Source organism: Amblyraja radiata, chromosome 17 (genome assembly GCF_010909765.2).
Source record: "Amblyraja radiata isolate CabotCenter1 chromosome 17, sAmbRad1.1.pri, whole genome shotgun sequence".
Lineage (NCBI taxonomy): Eukaryota > Metazoa > Chordata > Chondrichthyes > Rajiformes > Rajidae > Amblyraja > Amblyraja radiata.
In genome coordinates this window covers 32670702-32694204 of record NC_045972.1, presented here as the reverse complement: position 1 = coordinate 32694204, position 23503 = coordinate 32670702, and the positions used below count along the sequence as shown (strand labels likewise).

The 23503-nt window shown below is 42.2% G+C and overlaps 1 protein-coding gene across 2 annotated transcripts; it reads left to right on the top strand.

The window, feature by feature from the left end:
• Positions 1-6854: 6854 nt before the first annotated feature.
• lrrc29 (leucine rich repeat containing 29) lies at positions 6855-21675 on the top strand. 2 transcript variants are annotated; one of them, XM_033036043.1, is made up of 8 exons: positions 6855-7752; positions 7939-8149; positions 11891-11992; positions 13525-14508; positions 16934-17149; positions 18783-18992; positions 19916-20133; positions 21121-21675. In XM_033036043.1, the coding sequence occupies exons 2-8, from the start codon at positions 8117-8119 to the stop codon at positions 21302-21304; spliced, it is 1947 nt and encodes a 648-aa protein (XP_032891934.1). In that variant the 5' UTR covers positions 6855-7752; positions 7939-8116; the 3' UTR covers positions 21305-21675. The 2 variants fall into 2 exon arrangements, with proteins under 2 accessions (XP_032891934.1, XP_032891933.1); XM_033036042.1 differs by having other exon boundaries at positions 6855-7846.
• Positions 21676-23503: the final 1828 nt, after the last annotated feature.

Here is a 23503-nt window from a genome sequence, read left to right as displayed (position 1 = left end):
AGGGTTTGAAGAGTTGTGAATTTTGAAGCTGGAGCAAAGAATTTAGCTGGAAGAAGAGGGGAGAAATGGGTGAAAATCTAGGTAGGGCACAGGGGGAGGGGGGGGGGGAGAAGGGGGAAGGTATAAAGGTGAAGAAGGAAAGTGGGAGACTTATGTAGTTACCTAAAATTGGAGAATTCAATATTGATACTGTTGGGTTGTAAGCTACCCGAGCGGAATATGATGTGTTGTTCCTCCAGTTTGTGTGTGACAATGGACGGGGCCCCAAAACAGAAAGTTCAATATAGGAAGAGGAATTAAAATGGTTTGCAATGGGAGATCCAGTAGGCATCCAGGAGCGCAAGTGTTCACCAAAGCAGTCATATAGTCTATATTTGGTCTAGCTGATATTTTCAGGTGATGGATGTTGTCTGTTGATCAGAATCAATCCTCAGGTGGGGAAACTGGGTAGGAACTATCATTTACAGAGACAAGGAGAGAGTGAGGGCTTAGGACTGATGTTGGTCTACTCAGAGCCAGTGTAGACTTAATGAATCTGAAGGCCTCATTCTATGCCATATCCTTTTTACAATTCCTTAAACATGCCATCCATTGAGTGAATTATCTTTGTTTGCTTACAATTAACTTGTTGCTGTGAGTCACACGCCCTTCTAATAAATTGTCTGACGGTGTTGAGGGTACATGTTGTACCTTATAGTGGGGGGGTGGGGGGGGGGGGTCAATACAGGAAAGTTCAATCAAAGGTGTAGAGGTCTGTTTACGTGTAAAATAAAGACCCGATGCAAATTCCATTTGATGAGACCAATCTGAAAATAAGGGGTTGGCCATTTAAAATGGAAGTTTGTAGAAATTTCCCTCAGAATTTTGGAATGTTTGGAATTCCCAACCCTCCAGCAGGGTGACATGAGACATATTCAAGGTGGAGATGGATAAATATTTGACAGATCGAGGAACTGGCACAGAAGGGGAGATGAGGCCAGCATAGATCAGCCATGATCATACTGAATTGTGGGGCAGTCTAGAAGGGCCGAGTGGCTTGCTTCTGCCCCAGCTCCTATTTTTTGTGCTCTTGTCATGAGTGAAGACTGTCAGCTACAAGTTTGAAGCATTCAGTGACCTTAACATGCTCATCACTGCCCTGACCCAGTACAGTGACTGTCCTTGACAGTTCAATCATTAACTGTACCTTCTTCCCTCCCCCCGCATCCCAGATAAATATCAGCTAGGGCTCAAGCAGCGGCATTCATACCTGCTCCACCATTCCACACAAACATGGCTGAACATTTATTGTGTCACATTCCTGCACTAACCCTATGATTCCCTGAATACACAAAAGTCTATTGAGCTCAGACTTGAATATCCTCATTGCCTGAGCCTGCACCACCCTCTGGGCGAAGAGGTTTGTTCTCATCCCTGTCTTGAATGGTCGACCTCTTATTCAGAGACTGTGACCCCTGGTACTAAATACCCATTCAGAGGAAACATTAATTCTGCACCAGCTCCGTCAAGCCCTGTAAGAATTTTGTACATTTTGATTCACTGCTCCATTTCCTAAATTCTAGAGAGTACATGCTCAGTCTTAAGGACTCCTCATATGACAAATCCACCATTCCAGGCATCAGTCAAGTGAATCTTTGCTACACGCCGTCCATTGCTTGTTTATCCTTCCTTAGTTTGGAAGATTAGACCTACTCCAGATCATTCTTGATACAGTCTCACCAGCTCTAGATAATTAGTCATCTGTGCTCTTGTTTGAAGGCACTGGGCCTGTACTCGCTGGAATGTAAAATAATTAGGGGGGACCTCAATGAAACTTCCCCAATAGTGAAAGGCCTGGGTAGAGTGAATGTAGAGGATGTTTCCTCTAGTGGGAGAGTCTAGGATCAAAGGCCATAGCATATAAAAAGAACATACCTTTAGAAAGGAGATGGGAGGGAATTTCTTCAGTGGGGAATCTGTGAAATTCATTGCTAAAGACGGCTGTGGAGGCCCTCAATTGATATTTCTAAGGCGGAGATTGACAGATTTTTGATTAGTAAGGATTTCAGGGGGTATGGGGCAAAGGCAGAAGAATGGGATTGAGAGGGAAAGATAGATCAGCAATGATTGAATGACAGAGTTGACTTGATGGGCTGAATGGCCTTATTTTGCTCCTAGAGCTTACGAACTTTAAATCTTCTTGAAATAATCAACATGCGGTTATTCTTCCTGATTGCTTGCTGTACAATTCAAGAGATTTGGCACGTCAGTGACTTTGTTACAAACAGTTAATTTGCTACACCGATCAGGTTCTTGAACGGACTTGCACAACCCTAATACTACCTCAGCAATAGAGTACTATAGATCACTTCTTGTACGACCATTGACTTGTTTTCTAATTGTGTTTTGCAGTAATATCTATTTTTTGCTGTCTTTTTCTGTGCACTGATTTGTAGAATTTATTGATAATTTATGTTGTCTGATAGAATCTGGAGTTCGCAACTCCAGTGGGTTGTGGAGCTTAGATCATTTAAAGAGGTAAACTATTTTTTTGAAAGATCAGGACATTGAGGGCAATGGGGAACTGACACAGAAGAGAACATGAGGCCAGCATAGATCATCCATGATTGGACTGAATGGCAGGGCAAGCTTGAGGGGTTGAGTGACATAGTTAGTTCTGTTTCTACTTTTGCCTCTCCATATGCCTCAGCTCCTCTGCTGCCTAAACCCACATATTGGCAAGGTGGCACACCGGTTGAGTTGCTGCCTTACTGTGCCATTGACCCGGGTTCAATCCTGACTACGGGTGCTGTCTAAACGGAGTTTGTACATTCTCTCTGTGGCCATGTGGGTTTTTTCCGGGTGCTCCAAATTCCTCCCACACTCCAAAGACGTACAGGTTTGTAGGTTAATTGGCTTTGGTAAAATTGTAAATGGTCCTTAATGCATAGGATAGTGCTAGTGTATAGGGTGATCACTGGTCGGTACAGACTCGGTGGGCCGAAAGGCCTGTTTCTGCACTGAATTTATAAAGTATAAAGATGGCCTCTCTTGCCCTTCCCCACGTAACCCTGAGGCTGCCACTAACTCCACTGCAGATGTCCTAACATACCATCCTTTGCTGCCAACCACACCATCTCTGGCCATCTAAAATTCCGATGCTTGCTCTCAACTTGTTCCCAATCCCTTCCTAATGCTCCAGTGGTTCAGGCCTGAGGATCAGCCCTGAGTAAAATTGCTTGGGCGTCACATCTATGTCCACCGCAGCCCAACTACTGAGCTCTGGAGATAGACAAAAAATGCTGGAGTAACTCAGCAAGACAGTCAGCAACTCTGGATAGAAGGAATGGGTAACATTTCGGGTCGAGACCCTTCTTCGAGCTCTGGAGTTCCTTCTGCCTCCCCACCTCCTGCCATGTGAACCTTTGCAGGGAGTTGATGCCTGCAGGCTTTGCATGCACTAGTCAGGCCTGAGAGCCGGAGATTGGGCCCGACTTAAGACCTAGGTCTGGGATCGTGTACACACACCTTAATTAATTCCTATGATGCTGATTTCACAGATAACTGTTGGATAATGAGTAATTTTTATAAATAATCAGATTCCGTAAATCAAATCCAGTTTGTTTCCACAAATATTGAAGACCCCCCTTAAAATCAAATTTGTGCCCTATACACTGTCACACTGCTTGGTCGTGAAATGCCTTGGGACATTTTCCAATGTGAAAGCTGCAATATAAATACACAGTGTGCTGTTGTTTAAGTAACTCGTTTTGGTTTGAATTAAGATGCAGGCAACATTTTTAGATGGAAAGTTAAAAAAAAACTGTATATGGTCTCCGACCTGCTGAAAGCTTCCAGAATTTTCTGCTTTTATTTTAATTTCAGCAAAATCCCACTTTAGGTCAAAGCCTGGTGGGCAACAGTGCCATCAATTGGTCAGGCATGGGACTGCAGGTGAATGTCGCAAGGAGAAACCGTTCTTTCCACTGCTGCAACAAAAGTCTATGATAGTTACAAACATCTCCTCATGAGTGACACAAAATGCTGGAGAAACTCAGTGGCAAGGACAGGCAGCATCTCGGGAGAGAAGGAATGGGTGACGATTGGGTTGAGACCTTTCTTCAGACTGACAGTCAGGGGAGAGGGACATTTAAAGATATGGAAGGTTAAAGTGTGAAAACACAGATCAAAGGGGACGATGGTCAAAGAAAATGTAGAATGGTTCATGGTTAGCTGAGGGGAAGGTCATGACTAGGCGTACATTCAGTAAAATTTAATGAGGAAGTCAGTGAAACTAGTTGGAGAACTAGGATGGGGAGGGACGGAGAGAGAGAGAGAAAGCAAGGGTTCATGGAGCTGGAGAGCTGGAGGAATCACAGGGGGAGCAGTGAGAGAGAGTGTTGCAGAATTCCTGTCAGAGAGAGTAGGAGAACTTCTTCAAAGTAGGACTACCTTAAGGAGATTTTGCAGTGGAGCAGACGAAATGTGCAGGTTTACACACAAGATAGACACAAAATGCTGGAGTAACTCAGGCAGCATCTCTGGAGAGAAGGAATGGGTGATGTTTCAGGTTGTGACCCTTATGAGTGACCAGTTTTCCCCACTCCCCTTCTGCATTGTCATCAGTGTAAGCAACTAACATTGAGTTTAATCACTAATCTTTGCACGGCTGTGGATGACTAAATATACACATATCCTGCATCAATCTTTCTTGGTTCCCATTTTGTTTTAAAACAAGACACAAATGCTAATACATAGCAATTCTATCAGGATTTAATGAATCAGTTCACACTGTACCTTCTACAACAATCTGCACTCCACACATACAAAACAGCACATAAATTATGAACTGCTTTAAGAAGGAATTAAAAGTTGTAGAATCTGAACAACTGAACTATACAAAAACAAATTTCCTGAAGAAGGGTCTCGACCCGAAACGTCACCCATTCCTGAAGTGTCCATTGCATTTCAAAGTCCACAGATGCTGCCTGGCGCTGAGCATTTTCAATATTTTCTTTACCTTTTTCTACTGATTTGTTTTAGACATTGCCTGGTAGTTAGATTGTTTAATTGCAGTCTCCTGACTGGTTTTAGCAGGAGCAGAAGTGGGCTGGCATTCTATTGAAATGTATTGCCTCAGTTTGCGACGAGTTAGTTGGAAGGATAAGCAATTGGCGCCGACTTCAAAATAGGCAGCAAATAAAAAAATATTGCATGGAACCATGTTGCAAAATACAGCCGTGAGGCCAGGATCCGAGTGTGATGCGTTCTGCAGTTCAATAACTGTTGATAAAGCTTTCATAAAACAGAGAACAGTACAGTACAGGCCCTTTAGTCCATCATGTTTGGCACAGACATTATGGACTAAAGGACCTGTTCCTGTACTGTACTGTTCTGTTTTATGAAAGCAAACTGAGGCAATAAATTTCAATAGAATGCCAACCCACTTCTGCTCCTGCTAAAACCAGTCCACGAGCCTGCAATTAAACAATCTAACTACCAGGCAATGTACACAACAAATCAGTAGAAAAAGGTAAAGAAAATATTGGAAATGCTCAGCAAGTCGGGCAGCATCTGTGGATTTTGAAACGCAATTAACACTTCAAGTCGACTGAAAAAAGGCCAAAGATAAACATGTAGGGTCTTCAGGAAGAAGAAGGATCTCGACCCGAAATGTTGCCCACTCCTTCGCTCCATAGATGCTGTCTCACCCGCTGAGTTTCTCCAGCATTTTTGTCTACCTTCGAATTTTCCAGCATCTGCAGTCCTTTCTTAAACAAAGATAAACATGTGATAAGATCTAGGCTGTGTTTTACAGGATGTTACCTCAACTATGTAATGTGCCAGATTCATGAACATTGTACGATCTCCGTGTCAAATTAATTCTCCATCGCTCACACACTCTTTGACCTTGTGCAATGAAGCTTATGGAACCACTTGAGAAAGATGGAAAAGAGAGGTGGGGCAGACAAAGCTTGGCAAAAGATAGGTGGATACAGGTGAGGAGAGTTGATTGGCAGATATGTGTAGAAAGCCTAGAGACGAAAAGGGGACAAAGGGCTACAAGAAAAGGAGAGAAACATAGAAAATAGGAGATCAAAAATGTGAAGGGTGTGATAGGTGTAAGAAATGTATTTGTATACTTTTTTGTAAACCAGCATTAGCAATTCCATATATCTCCACTTGTTTCTTTCTTTGTCTCATTATCATCTTCCTTCACCCTGCATCTTCATTCACCCTTTGTCATTCATACTCTCCATCTATTCAGACCTCTTGTCCTTTTCTCACCTGACTTCTTTCTTTCCACCTTTAATATTGTTTATCTCTGATATCTTCCATTTTTCACACAGAGAGTGGTGAATCTGTGGAATTCTCTGCCACAGAAGGTAGTTGAGGCCAGTTCATTGGCTATATTTAAGAGGGAGTTAGATGTGGCCCTTGTGGCTAAAGGGATCAGGGGGTATGGAGAGAAGGCAGGTACAGGATACTGAGTTGGATGATCAGCCATGATCATATTGAATGGCGGTGCAGGCTCGAGGGGCCGAATGGCCTACTCCTGCACCTATTTTCTATGTTTCTATTTCTGATGTAGGGTCATTGGTCTGAGATATATAGGTGTGCTTCCCTGTTGCTGCTCACTATTTAGCTTCACATTATTGACCTCCACATTTCCCTTATTTAGAAAGACTTGGCGAAGCTCCACCATAAGACTTGGCAGACAGCACATTTAAACTACATTACCCACAGGGCGTTGCCTCCACGTGTCCATACCTGACGACTCTAAACGTAAACGCGCATGCGCTTCTCTCCGAACTCGGCCGCTCGTAAGGTCGTGACCCGCGTCACCGCGGATAGCAGGCGCGGTGGACTACAGCTCCCAGCATGCCCAGCGCTGAGGACATCATCTTGTCGGCCAAGGGAGGAGACGCAGAGCAGAGATCATAGAGCGCTCCATGATCTTTGATGCAGAGAAGAGGCTTGGCCATAGTGGGAGGAAGTGTGTATGAGAAATAGATAGAGAGATATAGAGAGAGGTATAGGGGCATATTAACATATATAAATAGAGAGAGAGAGCGGTAGTGAAGGGGAAAGTGAAAAGGAAAGAAGGAGAAGAAGAGAGGGTGAAAGGAGGAGGAACAAATGAATACAATAGCGATAGATAGATAGTTATACAAAGGAAGGAGATCTGGGGTATTAGATACTGGGACACATGGATATTGGAGATTAAGAAGGAAATATAATCAAAGGCAATGTGGGTGGGAGGGCAGGCATTATATTGGTGTTCAGCAGAGCCAGCGGGGAGGGAGGAGGGGTACAAGCTCACTGAAAATCTTGGCTTTCTAATGGCAGTTGAGAAGGGAAATGTTGCATTGTAAAGTTGGGTTTGCACAGACTGGTTTGAAGTGACAGGAGAGTGATAAAGTAGTAGGTTGTAGATGAGTGATACAAAACATTGTGTTAATAGAATAATATAGTGAATAGATGATAAAATAACTGATTTAGAAAACGGTATCACAGCTATAGGTACAGTGAGAGGAAGCTGGATATAGTGGAAGTATATGGATAAAAAAAGGTTGTAATATAAAGAGGCTTCCTACAGTATAACAGATGGAAGGGCAGCCAGAATGAACACTAGGCAGGAGTAGTGAAGAAGTTACAACTTTAAAGAGTCCTAGCAAGCAGGTCAAAGAGACATGAACTGCTTCTGTCATATTAAAGGGGTTTCCATTGAAACTGAATTCATACAAAACACCAATGAGTTTCTATAATTAGGTATGGTGTGTGAAATTTCCATATTTCAACTGCACAATGATTGTATTCCCAGTTACTGTTGCTTGTTTTAATCTGGATTGACACTGGGGTTAAGGTAAGTACGGATCAGGGAGGGACTCGATTTGAAACTGATTAACATACGATTGGTTAAGTCTAACATTTATTTATTTTTTCTCTTTGTCATAGTATATTGAGACATACACAAGCAAATTGGCTGACTTTAATTTGAAGAGGTTTCAGAACCAGTTCTGGCAAAGGAAAGCCAGTTATGATGTCCAGCTCTTGACAAATTAACTGTATAACATAGGAGGTTTGTGGTAACTGTGAGACAAAATGTTATAAGCTCATTGGACTGCGAGAAACCATGGAAACAGAGGTCCCAAGTTTACCTGTGGAGGTAGGAGTAAGAATGTTACAGAATTTTGAGATTTAAAAAATCAAGCCTGTAATTTATCCCATCAGATAAAGCATAAAAAAAACCTTTAATATTTACCTAATTTGCTTTCATATCTTGACTATTAAAAAAGTTATGGTCATTTTCATACGAGGAAATTAGTATCTTGTTCCCTATTGTTTTGTATAGACTTAATTCAAAAGCTTTGATCGAGGACAAGCCTTGTCACAAGGGCCGTTTTACACAGACACACATACAGATCTGTCATGGCTGCCGCCATGTTCAACACAATCCAATCTGTATGTACTGTGAAAGTTTTTAGTCAGATATTTAGCATGAAAATAGTGATCACGGATAAACAATTACATAATACAGATAATGATCATGTTGCCGATATTGGGGCCTAATTAACTTATTTCGCATCATCAGTTAAAATTAAATTATGCCAAAATCTTGATAAGATGTTAAATAAACGTCCTATATACCTTTTCTTTTAGCGTGAACTTGCAATCCGTGATTTTAAAGGCCTTGAATTTGAGCCCCGACTTTCAAATCCAGCGATTCAATAGATCAGAGCAACGTGATGAAAAAAAAATGGGAACGGATGACAGAACGGGATTTCCTCTACATCATAAGCTTGTTGTAAGAGGAAATCCCTCCCTGACAACAATGTAAAACCTGCCGTTTACTCACTGCCCCCCCCCCCCCCCCCCCAAGCCTATCAAGTCCCGCGCACAGCAGTTGGCAGATCTGGAGCGCCACTGATTGCAGGGATTGTAACAACGCTAGGAGGAGGATTTCACTGCGCCTTTAAATTTGTAATCGCTTAGAATTTTAGTATCTGTGCATATTTCCATTCAGTGGTTCAATGGTATTTTATTATCACGTGTACAGTGAAATTCTTTTTCGCATACGGTTCATTGACAATCCTATTATACATTAATCACAATCATACTAAGTTTAAGAATGTAAGATAATGGGCCACATTGAGTCGGGCCACATTGCGTCAGCCCACAGCAGCCGCCCCGTTTTAAGCGCCATCTTGCACCATTCAATTCCGAAGTGTAGAAAAAATGTCGGAATCTTAACTTGACCATAAAGACCCGCTGTCCTGGCGGTTTCTCTGGGTCCCATTATTTTTTAATTGGAATATTACCACCTCCCACCAGCACTGTCCAGAAATTAGTTTATGCCAACTCTACTGCTTGTACCCTTCCTGACACCAAGCCCTGTCAACCTATCACACTTTTCCTTGGTGATCTATATTCTCATCATTTTTTTTCAAACCTCTGCAATGTACTGGTTAGTTTTGAATATTGGCAACAATATATAAATGGGAATTTCTTCATTTACGACTTGTATTTTCTTCAGTTTAATGAGGTAAACAACAAACAGAGCACTGACTATAGGATTGCAATGAGAATGCATAGATTTCACATCATTGGGTATGTACTCGGTTTGGGGTCCTATTAACCCATACAACCTTTCCTTGTAAAGCAATCCATGCATTCCAGATCAGAAGGTTTTCTCCAAAACCCTTCAATGCATTAAGATCCTGAAATAAAGTCTATTGTCTATTGTCTAAAGTGCCCAGCTCTATACACAGTACTCCAGATGAAATCTCACCAGCGCTCTGAATAAACAAAACCTAACTTCCCTACTTCTGTAATCAATTCCAATGCAATAAAATTAACCAGAATGTTAACACTATTACACGTGGCATTTTCGCTATTACCATTCTGAGGGATATTTTTGCTACCACAGCAAAGGTCTGCAGCTATTGAAAGGGTGATAATGAGCCAATGTTTTGGTAGCTTGTAAAACTACACGGAGAATGACAAGGGTGAGGGAGCTCAATATTTGAGGTCCTGGAAATGAATGAGCTTGACATGAACGCATGAAGAGCTTGAAGAAGGGTCTCGACCCGTAATATCACCCATTCCTTCTCTCCAGAGATGCTGCCTGTCACGCTGAGTTACTCCAGCATTTTGTGTCTATGAAAGTATAAATGATGTATTTAATCTATGAGATAATTTAATGGAAAATTTTGAAAAATAAAAGTTTACAATAGGATGATACACATCAAAATGAACATTGTTGATAATGTATGTCGTTATTCAGTCAAATTAGGTTTGGGTTTAAAAATCAGGACATATCCCCTTATTTTGATACTCGCATATTCAGAAGGCTGCGATAGACACAAAGTGCTGGAATAACTCAGCGGGTCAGACAGCATCTTTAACTGAAGAAGGGTCCCAACCCGAAACATCACTAATCCTTTTTCTCCAGAGATGCTGCTTGACCCGCTGAGTTACTCCAGCATTTTCTATCTTTGGCATATACCAGCATCTACAGTTCTTTGTTTCTATATGTCATATCAGGTTAGATATTTGAAATGTTCAATTTGAATATGAACTTTTTATTCACAATTTGAAAATATGTTTGATTGGAAGCTGCTTACAAATTTAAGACATATTTAAATCCCCTTTTCCGAGATGAAATTTAGGAACATATTTCTCAGTCCGTCTTCTTTAAGCTGGTTAATGGAAGGCATGATTAATCCAGGGAGATTTTGTAAATTGCCATGTAAAAATCTGCGGAAACCCAGAGTGTTAAGCAATGTTGTAACAATCATTAGAAGGTTAGTGAAGTGCTTATCCCACTGCCAACAACACATGGCTATGTAAGTATACAGAAGACCGAATAAAGTGCCAAAAAAAGTCTTCCTTGATGTTTTCCTTTCTACAGAATTCCCAGATGGTTGGAAATCAAGATATTTACACTGTGAACTTGCTCACAACAACAGAATAAAGACCAGTGCCTGGAAATTAAATTGAGTAAAAGTCCTGTAAAACTTAGTTGAATATTAGAGCACAATGGAGAGCACATTGTACCAGTACTGATGCTTTGTACAAGGCACTTTTTCCGGCTCTTTTCCCAGGTCTTTCCCCATAGCCCAGTAAATATGTTTTTTTTTAAAAGTAGTATGTATTGTAGCCCAGAAAGATTCTAGTTGAGAAGATGGTAGACTGAAAGGAAGAAGAGTAAAATAATTTGTCGGTAGACCTTTTCTCTAGCATGCTGGAGTAATTACATACGTTTTGAACCACATCTTCATGAAAAAGTCCCTTTCAATTCTTAATTTCAATTCTTAATTTCTTCATCTTTAGTCTTCTGAAGTCTAATTTTTATTGTGCTACTGTGCGAGTGGTGATGGCTTTGCCAGATTTTACAAGTGAGATCGCTACCGTTTCATTCCAGTGGATCAGCTGTGCTAGAGCCTGTCCTCTCCAGGCAAGCAATGGAACTCTTCTGGAAAGAGCACCAACTGGATAATGAAGAAAATGGGCAGCGTTGAACATTGCAAATAAGATCATGGCATGCAGTAAAAAGTGTTTTTTTGGGTTTAGCTAACTGAAATGGGAATTGGTAGCAGTGTTGATAACCAGAGAATGCAGATCCCTCCCCGGGCCATCCTGCGCCACAAGAATGATGCACATCCCATTCACCCAGCAGCAAATGCTGGTGCACAAATTGAAGAGAAACGATCTGCCACAAGCACATAAAATGGAAATGTTGGAAATTGCATGAAAACATCAGTTGATTATGTTGGGCACGACACTGATTTATTATAAATAGAAGTTGCATTGACCATTTCTCCAAATTAAAAAACTGGATCAGCAAATAGTTTCTCATTGGTAAATCCAGCACTTTTGATCAGGGCTACAATTTCTCTCTTGTCAGGTCATTTGCTACATCCTGAGCTTCTTGTCAACATCAGACAGGAAGGAGGCATCATTGGTAAACACAGCCTGGTATGCTGCCTCCCTGGATCGTAGTCTCCAGGTAATTGATTTTTAAATGCTGTTATAATTTTGCCATCTGTTTCTGCGTTACTGCATCATGGGTGGCAATTATCCATGAATATCTCGCCAATCATCGTGGTTGCTCTGAGCATTTGGACACCACTTATGGTCTGAGTATTTGGAAACCACGTGATGGAAACCACTAAATCTGGGCCTGACTTTCCCTCATTGCCTTTAGATATTAATTAAGAATCAGAGTGGCGACTAATTAGTTTTTTTTCCCCCATTGGATCCCATCCCTATCATGGGTGGGATTATAACACTCACTGCTGCCTGACCAATCGTCAGATAATTCAACGCCAGAATCATTGCCACAGTTCTGTTCCCTACTGAGGGAGGAATCCCAGTAGAAGCGAAGCAGGGAATGTGGAAGATGGAAGTGAGTAGAATGATAGCAACTCTGCAGTCAAAGGGAAGGGCTTTCAAGAGAAGGAAAGGTCTGAAACAGCTGAACATGTGTAATAGAATGAAATCAAGGATTACATTTTGGGATTGTCTCAGGTTTGAGTGGGATTGCGGTGGGTTAGTACGGCTCTGCATTGGGCTGTAAGGAGTGTTGAGGGCATGTGTAAGACCCAGTTACCCTGCCTGTGATGTCTTGAACAAGTTGGAACTCAACATTGTTCAGGTGTGAAACAGAAACATGGAGTAGCTGTATAGTACTATTGCAGTGAATGAGGCCATAGGAAGTTCTTCAACTGGAAACACTTCATGGTTAAAGCGCATTCATGCATTGCTGCTGAGGATTAGCTGGGATAGTTCCATCGACTTTATGTGGTCTTCTATTATCAACTACAGTCAGGCCAATCCAAAGAGTATGCTTTAACTGGTTATGTGGGCAGCAAATATTATTGTAAGCTGGCTGGGGAATTGGTGCTCTGACATTCTGCAGAGCTAAGAAATGTTCCCAGATCAAACACTCCCTCTCTAGAGCAATGGACACATCTTGCTTGAGAAAAGGACTCACAGTTATAATTCACAGTACAGTGACCTAGAATTAAGTGTGCATGGAGCAGCCAGCATTTGTTCAGCGAACAAGCCCGATGTATTAAACATCTTCAGTATATTAGCTTTGACAACATTTAGGGAAACCTTTGCTTTTGTGTTTATCTCACCCCACATCTCTACCAATCCTGAACGTACTGATTGACCATTGTGATCCAGTTTTGTAAGTCCCAATTAATCTCAGTTCCTATGACCATGTGTGAGGCCAGACCACAGATGGGTGGGCAAGCTTGACCCGACCACCACACACAGTATGATTCCTTTCTAAAGCACTATTGCTGGATTAAACCTGAGATACAGCTGGTTGAGTCATTTGGTTCCAAATTGGAAGACGTGTGCTTTATATAATCAAGGTTGACACTCCAATGTAGTACTGAGAGGCCTTTGTGTGTCCTTCATGTGTAGAAACTGGCTGTTCTATTTCCGTCATTAATGTATTGACTACATTTAATTGATTGTAAAGTACTATTTGGTTATTTCATCACACTGATATTTACTTCTATACAGAAAAATGTCATCTACAATTTTCAAGCATCATCTGCTTGTCTGGAGTCAATCAGAGATTTAGGTTGGAGGCAAAGTCCAAGTGTGGCTCTGAGAAATTTCGACGGGGTACCCATTTCAAATACGGTCATTCAGAGCATTATGCTCCACCTGGCTCCAAATCTGGAGAACCTGTCTCTGAGGGGCAGTTACATCAGCGAGTCCTCGTTTGTGTCCCTGATCACATCATGCCATAACCTGCGAGGACTCGACATCACTGGCTGCAACTGCCTTTTCATGAGTGGCATCTTGCTGTCCAAAGGCAAGAGCAAATCGATGATGGCTGAAGCCCTGGTAAACCTCCAAGAACTCAACCTCTCCAACCTATCGTACCTCTCTGACCAGACCTTCAATCGACTTACCGAGTGCACACCCAACCTCCGAAAGCTATCTCTTGCCAGCTGCCACATTACCTTTGGGTTTGATCCCTACCGAGGAATGAGCGTATTCAATTCGACTGCTTTACTCTCGTTTAGTAACATTCTCCATTTTATAAATGGACAGGCAGCCACATTGAAGGCCTTAAACCTTAGTCGTACCACAATCACTAACGAGGCGATGTGGTCGATAGGTCAAGTTGCTGGGCTCTGCTTGGAAGAGCTGGCACTTCAGCATTGTAGAGACATTACGGATGAAGCGGTTTCTGCCATCTGTGCGTGCCAGCCTGGGCTCACTACGCTGGATCTTGCTGGCTGCTCTGAGCTGACGGGAAAATCGGTTTTGGCCATAGTTTCAAGTCTACAGTGCCTGGAGAGCCTGTCCCTGAGCAGGGTCAGGAACATCACGGACAGCGTGCTGAAGGAACTGGCCACAATACCGACCCTCCAAGCCCTTGATGTCTCTGAGTGCTACCAAGTCAATGGTTATGACCTGATCATGGGATTAGCCTCGCCTAAGGCGGGGTCGAAACTATCGAGGCTCAACTTCAGCTGCTGTACCATGGTGAATGTAAGTCTCTGGGAACTTTACTCACGCTAAATTGAGCAATGTATTGAATTTATCGAAACAAAAAGCTGGAGCGGGTCAGATAGCATCTCTGGAGATAAGCAAAAGATCTGAAGAGTTACCTATTCCTTTTCACCAGAGATGCTGCCTGACCTGCTGAGTTACTCCAGCTTTTTGTGTCTATATCTTCAGTTTAAACCAGCATCTGCAGTTCCTTCCCACACACAATGTATTACCTTTGTTATCTCCAGATGGTGGTGGATCAGAGTTAATGTTTGAAAGGGGAAAACTCAGAGGAATTCAACTAGGAACCAGTAACCCCACAACTTTTCAATCTTTTCTGATGAATATTAAGCACAAGTGGTGGAGTGGAGATTTTCAAAATACTGTCCTCTTTATCCGATACGGACTATCCAGAATTTCTAATCCACCTGGACCCTCTTTATTTCTCCCTAGATTCCTCCAGATTCCGGATACCTCCAGATTCAGGGACAGTTTCTTCCTGGCTGTTATCAGGCAACTGAACCGCCGTCCTCTCACCTAGTAGATGGTAGTCCTGATCTCCTATCTAACTCATTGGAAACCTTCGAACTATCTTTAATCGGACTTTACTGGACTTTATCCTGCACTAGACATTTTACCTTTTTCCTGTATCTGTGCACTGTGAATGACTTGATTGTAATCATGTATAGTCTTTACGCTGACTGGACAGCACGCCACAAAAAGCTTTTTACTGTACCTCAGTACACATGACACCTATACGTGACTAATTGCTGATGCAACAATGAGCATCTCAATTTTTCCATTCCCTGCACTCACTTTTGCCTACTCTTTTCTGAACTTGCAACATTCTTCTCATTAAAAACCAACCCCAATCTCATCATCAAACTCACCAAAGGTAGTGCCATCTGTGGTGGTTAGATAATATAGGGATTGATCTTTAGTCAGTGGAGTGTGAAAGTTTGAATGGGGTTGGTTAGAATAAGTAAGTGAATGGAAAAATTGCAGAGGCCACATGTAAGCCTTATAACAACGGTAAAAGAAGCTGTTAATTCTTTCCTAATTTTGGAGTTACACGCAGCTCCCCGTGTACCAGTAATGCATCGGGATCTTGCCTGTAGCTTAAACAAATGATGTGCTTTGCAGTGGTTCTGCGGTGCTTGTTACCCCTGCTACACTGCCCTGTGAAGGCAGCTGCTGTTCTTAACTTGGTGACAATTTTGTTGGTTCTCCCATGGATTGGGAATCCCAGGAGTTTTGCCCAAATGTTTATATATTGCTGTTTTCCTCTATTCCTGTCCCCCCTCAATGAAACAATAAATAACACAGGGGCGCAGCAGTAGAGTTGCTGCCTCACAGCGCCATAGACCCAGGTTCCATCCTGAATATGGGTGCTGTCTGTGCGGAGTTTGTACATTCTCTCTGCGACTACGTGGGGTTTCTCCAGGTGCTCTGGCTTCTTCCCACACTCTAAAGACATACAGGTTAATTAGCTTCAATAAAAATGTCCCAACTGTGTAGGATAGTGGTCAGCATGGACTCGATGGACCGAAGGGCCTGTTTCTGCGCTGTAAAGTTTAACTAGGACTGGAGGGGCTTGATTTATAAAGAGAGATTGGATAGGTTGGGGCGGTTTCCCCTGGAGCATTGGAGGCTGAGGGCTGAACTTATAGAGGTATATAAAATCACAAGGGGCATACATAAGGTGGGTAGTCATAGTCTTTTTTCCCATTGTAGTGGTGTCTAAAACAAGAGGGCATGGGTATAAGGGAGAAGATTTAAACTGGATCAGCGGAACACGTTTTTCATAGAGCGGGTACTGGGTTTGTGGGATGGACTGCCAAAGGAAGCTGCAGAGGTGGATACAATTACAGCGTTCAAAAGACATTTAGACAGATCCATGGATTGGTGGGATCAGAGGATAATGGACCAAATGCAGGCAAAAGGAAGTAGTTCAGGTACACAACTTGGTTGGCATGGATGAGATGGGCTGAAGGGTATGTTTCCATACCGTGTATCTCTAAGATTCTATGACTGACTAACCAGTGAATTGAGATGCCAAGTGCTTCCATTTCAGAGGCAATTTATTTTTAAACGAAAATTAAAAGAAAGACCAGTTGTGGGAAATCTGAAATAGTTAATGTTTCGAGTCGGTGGTCTTTGTCAGAGTTGGGTCTGTTCTGATGAAAGGTCATAGATCTGGAACATTGATTGTTTCTCTCTCCACAGACGCTGCCTGATTTGCTGAGTTTCTCCAGCATTTTCTGTTTTCCGTTTCTTTAATGAGTTTTGGAGAATACATGAAAATGGTAGATTTAAATTATAATCAAATTTTAAATTAGCAGTGATGGACATGAATTTCATCCATCTGTAATTGCCCGTAGTTATATATATTTTTCTCAGTTTTGCTTTGGATTAAATTTGACAGGACGATTGCGTGTTCTCAATGGCAAGGGTCTTGGGCGGCAGACTGCGAGAGCTGGACCTCACATCCTGTGTATACATCACCGACATCAGTGTGTGTGCCATTGTTTACCACCTCAGGGGTCTGACCGTGCTGCGTCTTGGCTGGTGCAAGGAGATCACAGACTGGGGTCTGCAGGGAATGATTGCATCCAATAATGACAGCGAGCCATACAGTAAGGTAACTGGTTTGTAGTTGTTTATCCATCTACTTCTAATCGCTTGATATGAAATTCTGTCTTCCTACAGGAGCTTTAGGCTAGCATCATATCTAATGAGGTGAATACTGGTGGTTGCCAATTGAATATTCACGCAAAAAGGTGTCCTCTTGACTCTTTGCTTCTTTCTGAGCCTTTTGCTTTGTATTGCTGATTTGTAGGTGTTCTCATTTCAATCTTGCTTTTAACCCCCCTCTCAATTTATTCCTTCCTTGCTAAAACTGAGAAAGCAAGGAATGAGTCATTGCGTTACAGGGAGATGCAACACGGAAACAGGTTCTGCAGCCCACTGAGTCCGTGTTGACCACCATAAAACATTGAACATGGAACAGGCCCTTTGGCCCACAATGTCTGTGCCGAACATGATGACGAGACAAACTCTTATATGCCCGAATATGTATATCCTTGTGCCTATCCAAAAGCCTCTTAAATGCCACTATTGTATCTGCTTCTACCATCACCTCTGCAGTGCGTTGCAGGCACTCACCATCTTATGTGTGTGAAATAAAAACCGTTCCTCTCACATTGCCTTTAAAGTTTGCTCCCCTCACCTTAAAACAATGTATTTTAGTATTTGATATTTTCACCGTGGGCCAAGGAATCCAACTTAGATTCTAACCCATTTATGCTTCTCATGATTTTATCTACTTCTCTCAAGTCTGCCCTCACCCTCTGGCGTTCCAGGAGAAGCAATCCAACTCACCCATTTACACAACTTCTATGTGAATCCTCCCATTTTATATTCTTGGCAATCTTATCAATTTTACCAGATTCTTCCATTTACCTATGCACTAGCTATAATTTACAGTTGCCAATGAACCCAGCAATCTGCATGTTATTGCGATGTTGGAGGAAACCGGAGTATCTGTAGGAATCCCACACAGATCGGGACATGCAAACTCCATGCTGAGAGTACCCGAGGTCAAGATTAAACCTGTGTCTTCAAATGTATGAGGCAGTGGCTCTACTAGCTGCACCTTTGCTATGTACTAATGAGGACATGCCTTTTAAAAAAAAAAAAACTAAGTGCTCTTAGGTCAAATACTGCACTAGTTTGTAAATCCACTCCTATGCTGTGAAATATTGAATTTTTAAATACTTAATTCCATTGTGCACAATAAAAATAACATGAATATAAATTATCTCTGCATGATCTCTAGTCCAGACACTAATTCACAAAGCTACAATCTGTAACAATTCGTGGTCAGACACCATTATATGTATTATATGTACTTATTACAACAAGATGCTCAGCTCTTCTGTCACCGTTTTGCCATTCCTTGATTGTTTCAGGTTTGTCGCCCTCGGTAATGTGTAGATATGAGATTTTTAGTATTAATAGCGTATAGAATTTGGAACTTGCAGCCATAGGACATGGTTGAGGCAAACAGCATTCTTTCATTTCATAGGAAAGTAAGTGCATGAAGAAACATTGAATTAAATTTGTCAACAGATTTAAATGGTGTGCATGGCACAACATAAACCTGTTTTTTTTTTCTGTGTCACCGTTATGTAGTTTTAATGAGTCAGCATGTTCTCATCAAATGAGACTTAAAGAATGACTGTAACTAACGGTACCATTTGTCCCCCTTTCAGGGCGATGGTGAGCCAGAGTTGAGCAGGAGCTTCGGTAATATGGGATTTTTTGCTCCTCCCAAATATTTGAACGAGCAGCCTGAAGTCGTAACTGAATCTGACATTGAGGCCTCCAAGGAGCAAGAACGAGCTTCACTCAGTTCATTGACACGTCTGAAGGAGCTCAGTCTGACTGCCTGTACCAAACTAACAGATACCAGCATAATAAAGGTACTTTGCAGAGGGCAATGCTGAGGCTGTAGTTCATAACTGTAAATCGTATGCACTGGAGAATGGAAGTAAGCTGATTAAAAATATATGACAGTAAAATTCAAAAGACTGACAGATATTCTGGGCAATTGGATAATACTCCTATTAATACACCACCACACTTTTAATTCTTTTGTTTAGATGCTACATGGTAGAATATCACATTTTTTAGTGAACCCGGTAGGCTTAATGGGAGGTAGGCAAAATTGCTGGAGAAACTCAGCGGGTGCGGCAGCATCTATGGAGCGAAGGAAATAGGCAACGTTTCGGGCCGAAACCCTTCTTCAGACTTAATGGGAGCATGTGAAATAAAACCTGGTCCGTTTAAAGGGAATGTGGGGAACCAGACCCAGGTGAGTTTAAAGGATACAGGGAAAATGGGAGCCACGGTGAGTTCACAGGAATTGGGGGAAACAGATTTCTGTTCAAGAAATCAGCTCGTATCATGATTTTACCTAATGTGAAGTCGCATCATCTGTGTATGTTCAAAAAATATAAGCAGAAAAGAAAAAAACAACATCTGCAGTTTATTTCTACACATGAAAGGGAGAGGAATAGGAGGAGAATGGTGATGAAGGACAAATGAAACTAGTGAAGAGGAGACTATACATTGGAGTAAGGTGAATGGTGTATTCTTTAAAAAAAAAACGGATAAATCTTAACAGATACAAAATGCTTCTACATGTTCAAATGTAAATTGGCCTTCCTATGCTAAGCAGGTAGTAGACACCTGGATACCTGCATATGGATCTGCCCTCTTGGATGCATGGCCTAGGAATATATAGGCAGAAACATGAAGAAGGGCAGCAAATCCGTAACCTTTGCAAACTAATTAGAAATCACTCTGTGCTGGCATGTGATGCGTCTTTCAATTACTGCTGCAGGAAATCCGCTTTGAGGAGCTAAGGACCCTGTCACTGAGCATGGTACGTGAGATAACGGATGAGAGCTTCATCTCTATTACGACGCACTGCCGTAGCCTGGAGCGACTGTCTCTCAGCCACTGTAGCCGACTGACTGACCAAGGGTTGATTGGCGCTGCAAGCCACCTGAAGAAGCTGACTCACCTCGACATCTCCTGCTGTGATAAGATCACCAGCCAGTAAGTAACTCTGAGCACAAGGCAAGATCTGCCTAGTGAGATCGTTCACAAATATATTCTGTTTGGAAAGTTTGTTCAATGGTGTACATTAAGTGATGTGCTTAGTATGGCTTAGTGGTAGCATACTCATTGCAGAAGCAGAACGTATTGTCATAGTCATAGAGCCATACAGTGTGGACACAGACCATTCGGCCCAACTTGCCCAAACCAACCTACATATCTCATCTACACTGGTCTTACCCGCTTGCATTTGGCTCATATCACTCTCAACCTATCCTATCCATGTATCTGTCTAAATGTTTCCTAAATGTTGTGATAGTATCTGCATTTGTATTCAAGTCCTTTTGTGTACCTTGTACCTTTTGTGTTCAAGTCCCACTCAAAAGACTCAAGACAATATCTAGGCTAATATTCTAGTTCAATACTAAAGTAGTACTGCAGTATTGGAGATGTTGTCATTTGAATATGGTGCTAAACCTTGTCTGAGAAACAGATGCTAGATATTAGAAAAGCTCTTGTGTTCCAATGGACACTTTCCTTGGTCAGCAGCACCATTGAAATAATAATTAGTTATTGTTCTCTGGGAGTTTGTTTGAGGATGGGGGTGATGGAGGGTGATGGGAATGGAACTCAAAGTTCAGCTTCATCTTTTTGTTTCTCTCTGTGTGGGCCATGTATAAAAGGGTGTCAGTAAGTCCAGTCAGGAATTTGATAAAAACATCTTTCGACACAAGGTGGTAAGAGTGCAAAATTTGCTTTCAAATGATTTAATCGATGGGAGGTGGCATGAAGTGCAGTTGAGTGAAAGCTCGATAAGCAAAGGAGGAAAAAAGGAACGGAAAATTATGTGGATTAGATTTGGAAGGAGGAATTTCTCGTTCCATAATTCTTACTATGGATCTGTTGAACACGTGGCCTGTTCTTTTGTTGTAAAATTGAATCAGATTTGATGCTTGTGGTTATTATCCCACCTGCTTCTGTCTCTAGGATGCTGAAGGTCCTCATGAATGAGTGCAAGTGGCTGAAGAGTTTGGACGTCTCCATGTGCGGTGGGCTGACTGTTGCGGACATTGAACAACTTCAGCTACTCCACCCCACTCTCACTAATGTCCAGGCGAGGTGCTTGGGTGGAGATGACCTGCCCTTAACATTGTGGACAAAGACTGAATGAAAGACTTGAGGCTGCAGATGCTGGAATCCATAGCAAAGATTGAGCTGCTGGAAGAACTCGGCAGGTCGGCAGCATCTGTGGGGAGCAAAGGGATGGTCAATATTTTGGGTTGAGACCCTGCTACAGAACTGAGAATGTAAACAAATGATAGCCTGTATAAAGAGGTGGGGAAGGGGGAAGGATGAGGCAGGAGTTGGAAAGCGATAGGTGGTTTCAAGTGAGGAGGGTTTGATCGGCAGATGGAGGGTTGGAAATAGCAACAGGCTGGGGGTTGATAAGTGAAGACCACGAAGGAATGCAGATGAAGATGGAAAACAAAATGCTGGAGTAACTCAGCGGGACAGTCAGCATCTCTGGTGTGAGAAGAAATGGGTGATGTTTCTGGTCAAGACCCTTCTGAAGTCTGAAGAAAGGTCTCGAACCGAAATGTCACCCATTCTTTCTCTCCAGAGATGCTGCCTCTCCCGCTGAGTTACTCCAGCATTTGTGTCAATTTTTTGTGTAAACCAGTATCTGCAGTTCCTTCCTACACACAAAAGAATACAGATGATGGACTCTGATCAGAAAGGATGGTGATGAGAGGAACCAGGTAGGGAAAGGATGGTCGGCAGTTTGGAACAGTATGGGGAGCAGATTGGTGATCCAGTGGGTTGTGTATGGGTGATAGCCAGGTGGAGGCAGGTAGGGAATGGGAAAGAAACTGGGTAATGGGCTTGGGCTTGGAAAGAAGGGGGTCTGTAAAAGGAATTGGATGGATCAGAAGGAGCGAGAAAGGAACAGAAGAGTGCACGTTACTTGTAATTGCAGGATTCAATGTTCACACCATTGGGTTGCTGTTCTTCTAGTTTGCATTTGGCTTCATCCTGATGGTGGGGGAGGCGAGGATAGAGGAGTCAGTGTGGGAATGGAGAGGGGAGTTAAAGTGGCTTGTAACAGGGAATCCAGTTGCAGGGACTCGACCCAAAATAACAAACAGCCTCATGCCCCTGTAGATGCTGCCTGACCCACAGAGTTACTCCAGTACCTTGTTTCTTGCTCAAGTTTAAAGTACAACTGTTTCTTGTTTCCTGTTACCTCATGCAGCCAAAACCTGGCTTCCAAACTCTGAGTAAGTGCTTCATGTAATGCAACTCCACTCCTGGTTATTCTCACATCTAATTGCAGGCAGTTTAGCATATTATTAGGGTGAGATGAGGTAAGGTAGGGTCCTAAGATCGAGCATAAACACTTTAAACTCTGCAGAGGGACCAAATTATTTAATGTGTACAGGGACAGAGTTGAATGTTGCAATTGCCCTTGTATAAAGTTCCAAGTTCCAGATCACTATTCCAATTAGATCCTTTTTGCTGGATATGGAAATTGAATTTCCATGATGTTGCACTTATCCAATAACCGACTGAATGGCTAGTGTGAAATGGAAAATAGTCCTGTGGGGAACAGACTGTTGGGGCAATAGGTATCCCACAAGAGTCAGTGTTAAGAAACGGGTTTCATGTTATATGTTCTTAAATTACAACCATTGGTTTTCATTGTGTTTTAAACTTGTTTCCTATTCAGTGTCATATTTGTACCTTGTACTTGCACTCCTGGGTCACTGGTAAATTGTTATTAGATGGCAGGGTCGGCACCTTGCCCTCCGTTTAAACACATTCCACCTTATCGTCAAATCCATTGTGAATTTAAGGGTTTAGCAGGAAATTGATGATGATATTTTGAAGTATTAACTACCATTAGGTGAACTTGTGGGATTGTTTTTAGTTCCCAATTTGCCTAGGATAAGATGAAATCTCAAACCTGTACTATTTGAAATAAAGCACATTATCTAATGTGTTTTGTCGTGGTGTCTTAGCTTGTTGGTAAGGTTGGGACGTGTGTGCAAACACCAAATAGCAGCTTAGCTGTTACTGCTTCCCTTTAACCTGTATTTGTCACAGATTCAAGAGTTTGTATGTTATCTTTGGTAACAAACAAATGGCTTCCACAAACTCAAAGGACTCGGCTACCGGGTGCTTGGGAAAACAGCCACTCCCAAGTTGCCTCCATCACTAACTATACTGATTTGAACACGTAATGCTGTTCTGTAATTGTTGTTGGGTCAAAATCCCCAAAGCCCCTAGCTAATGGGTTTATCTTGACCAAAAGTGTAGATTGGCTATTTCATACCAGCCAATTATAGTTGTGGCTCCGCCTAGTATGTGC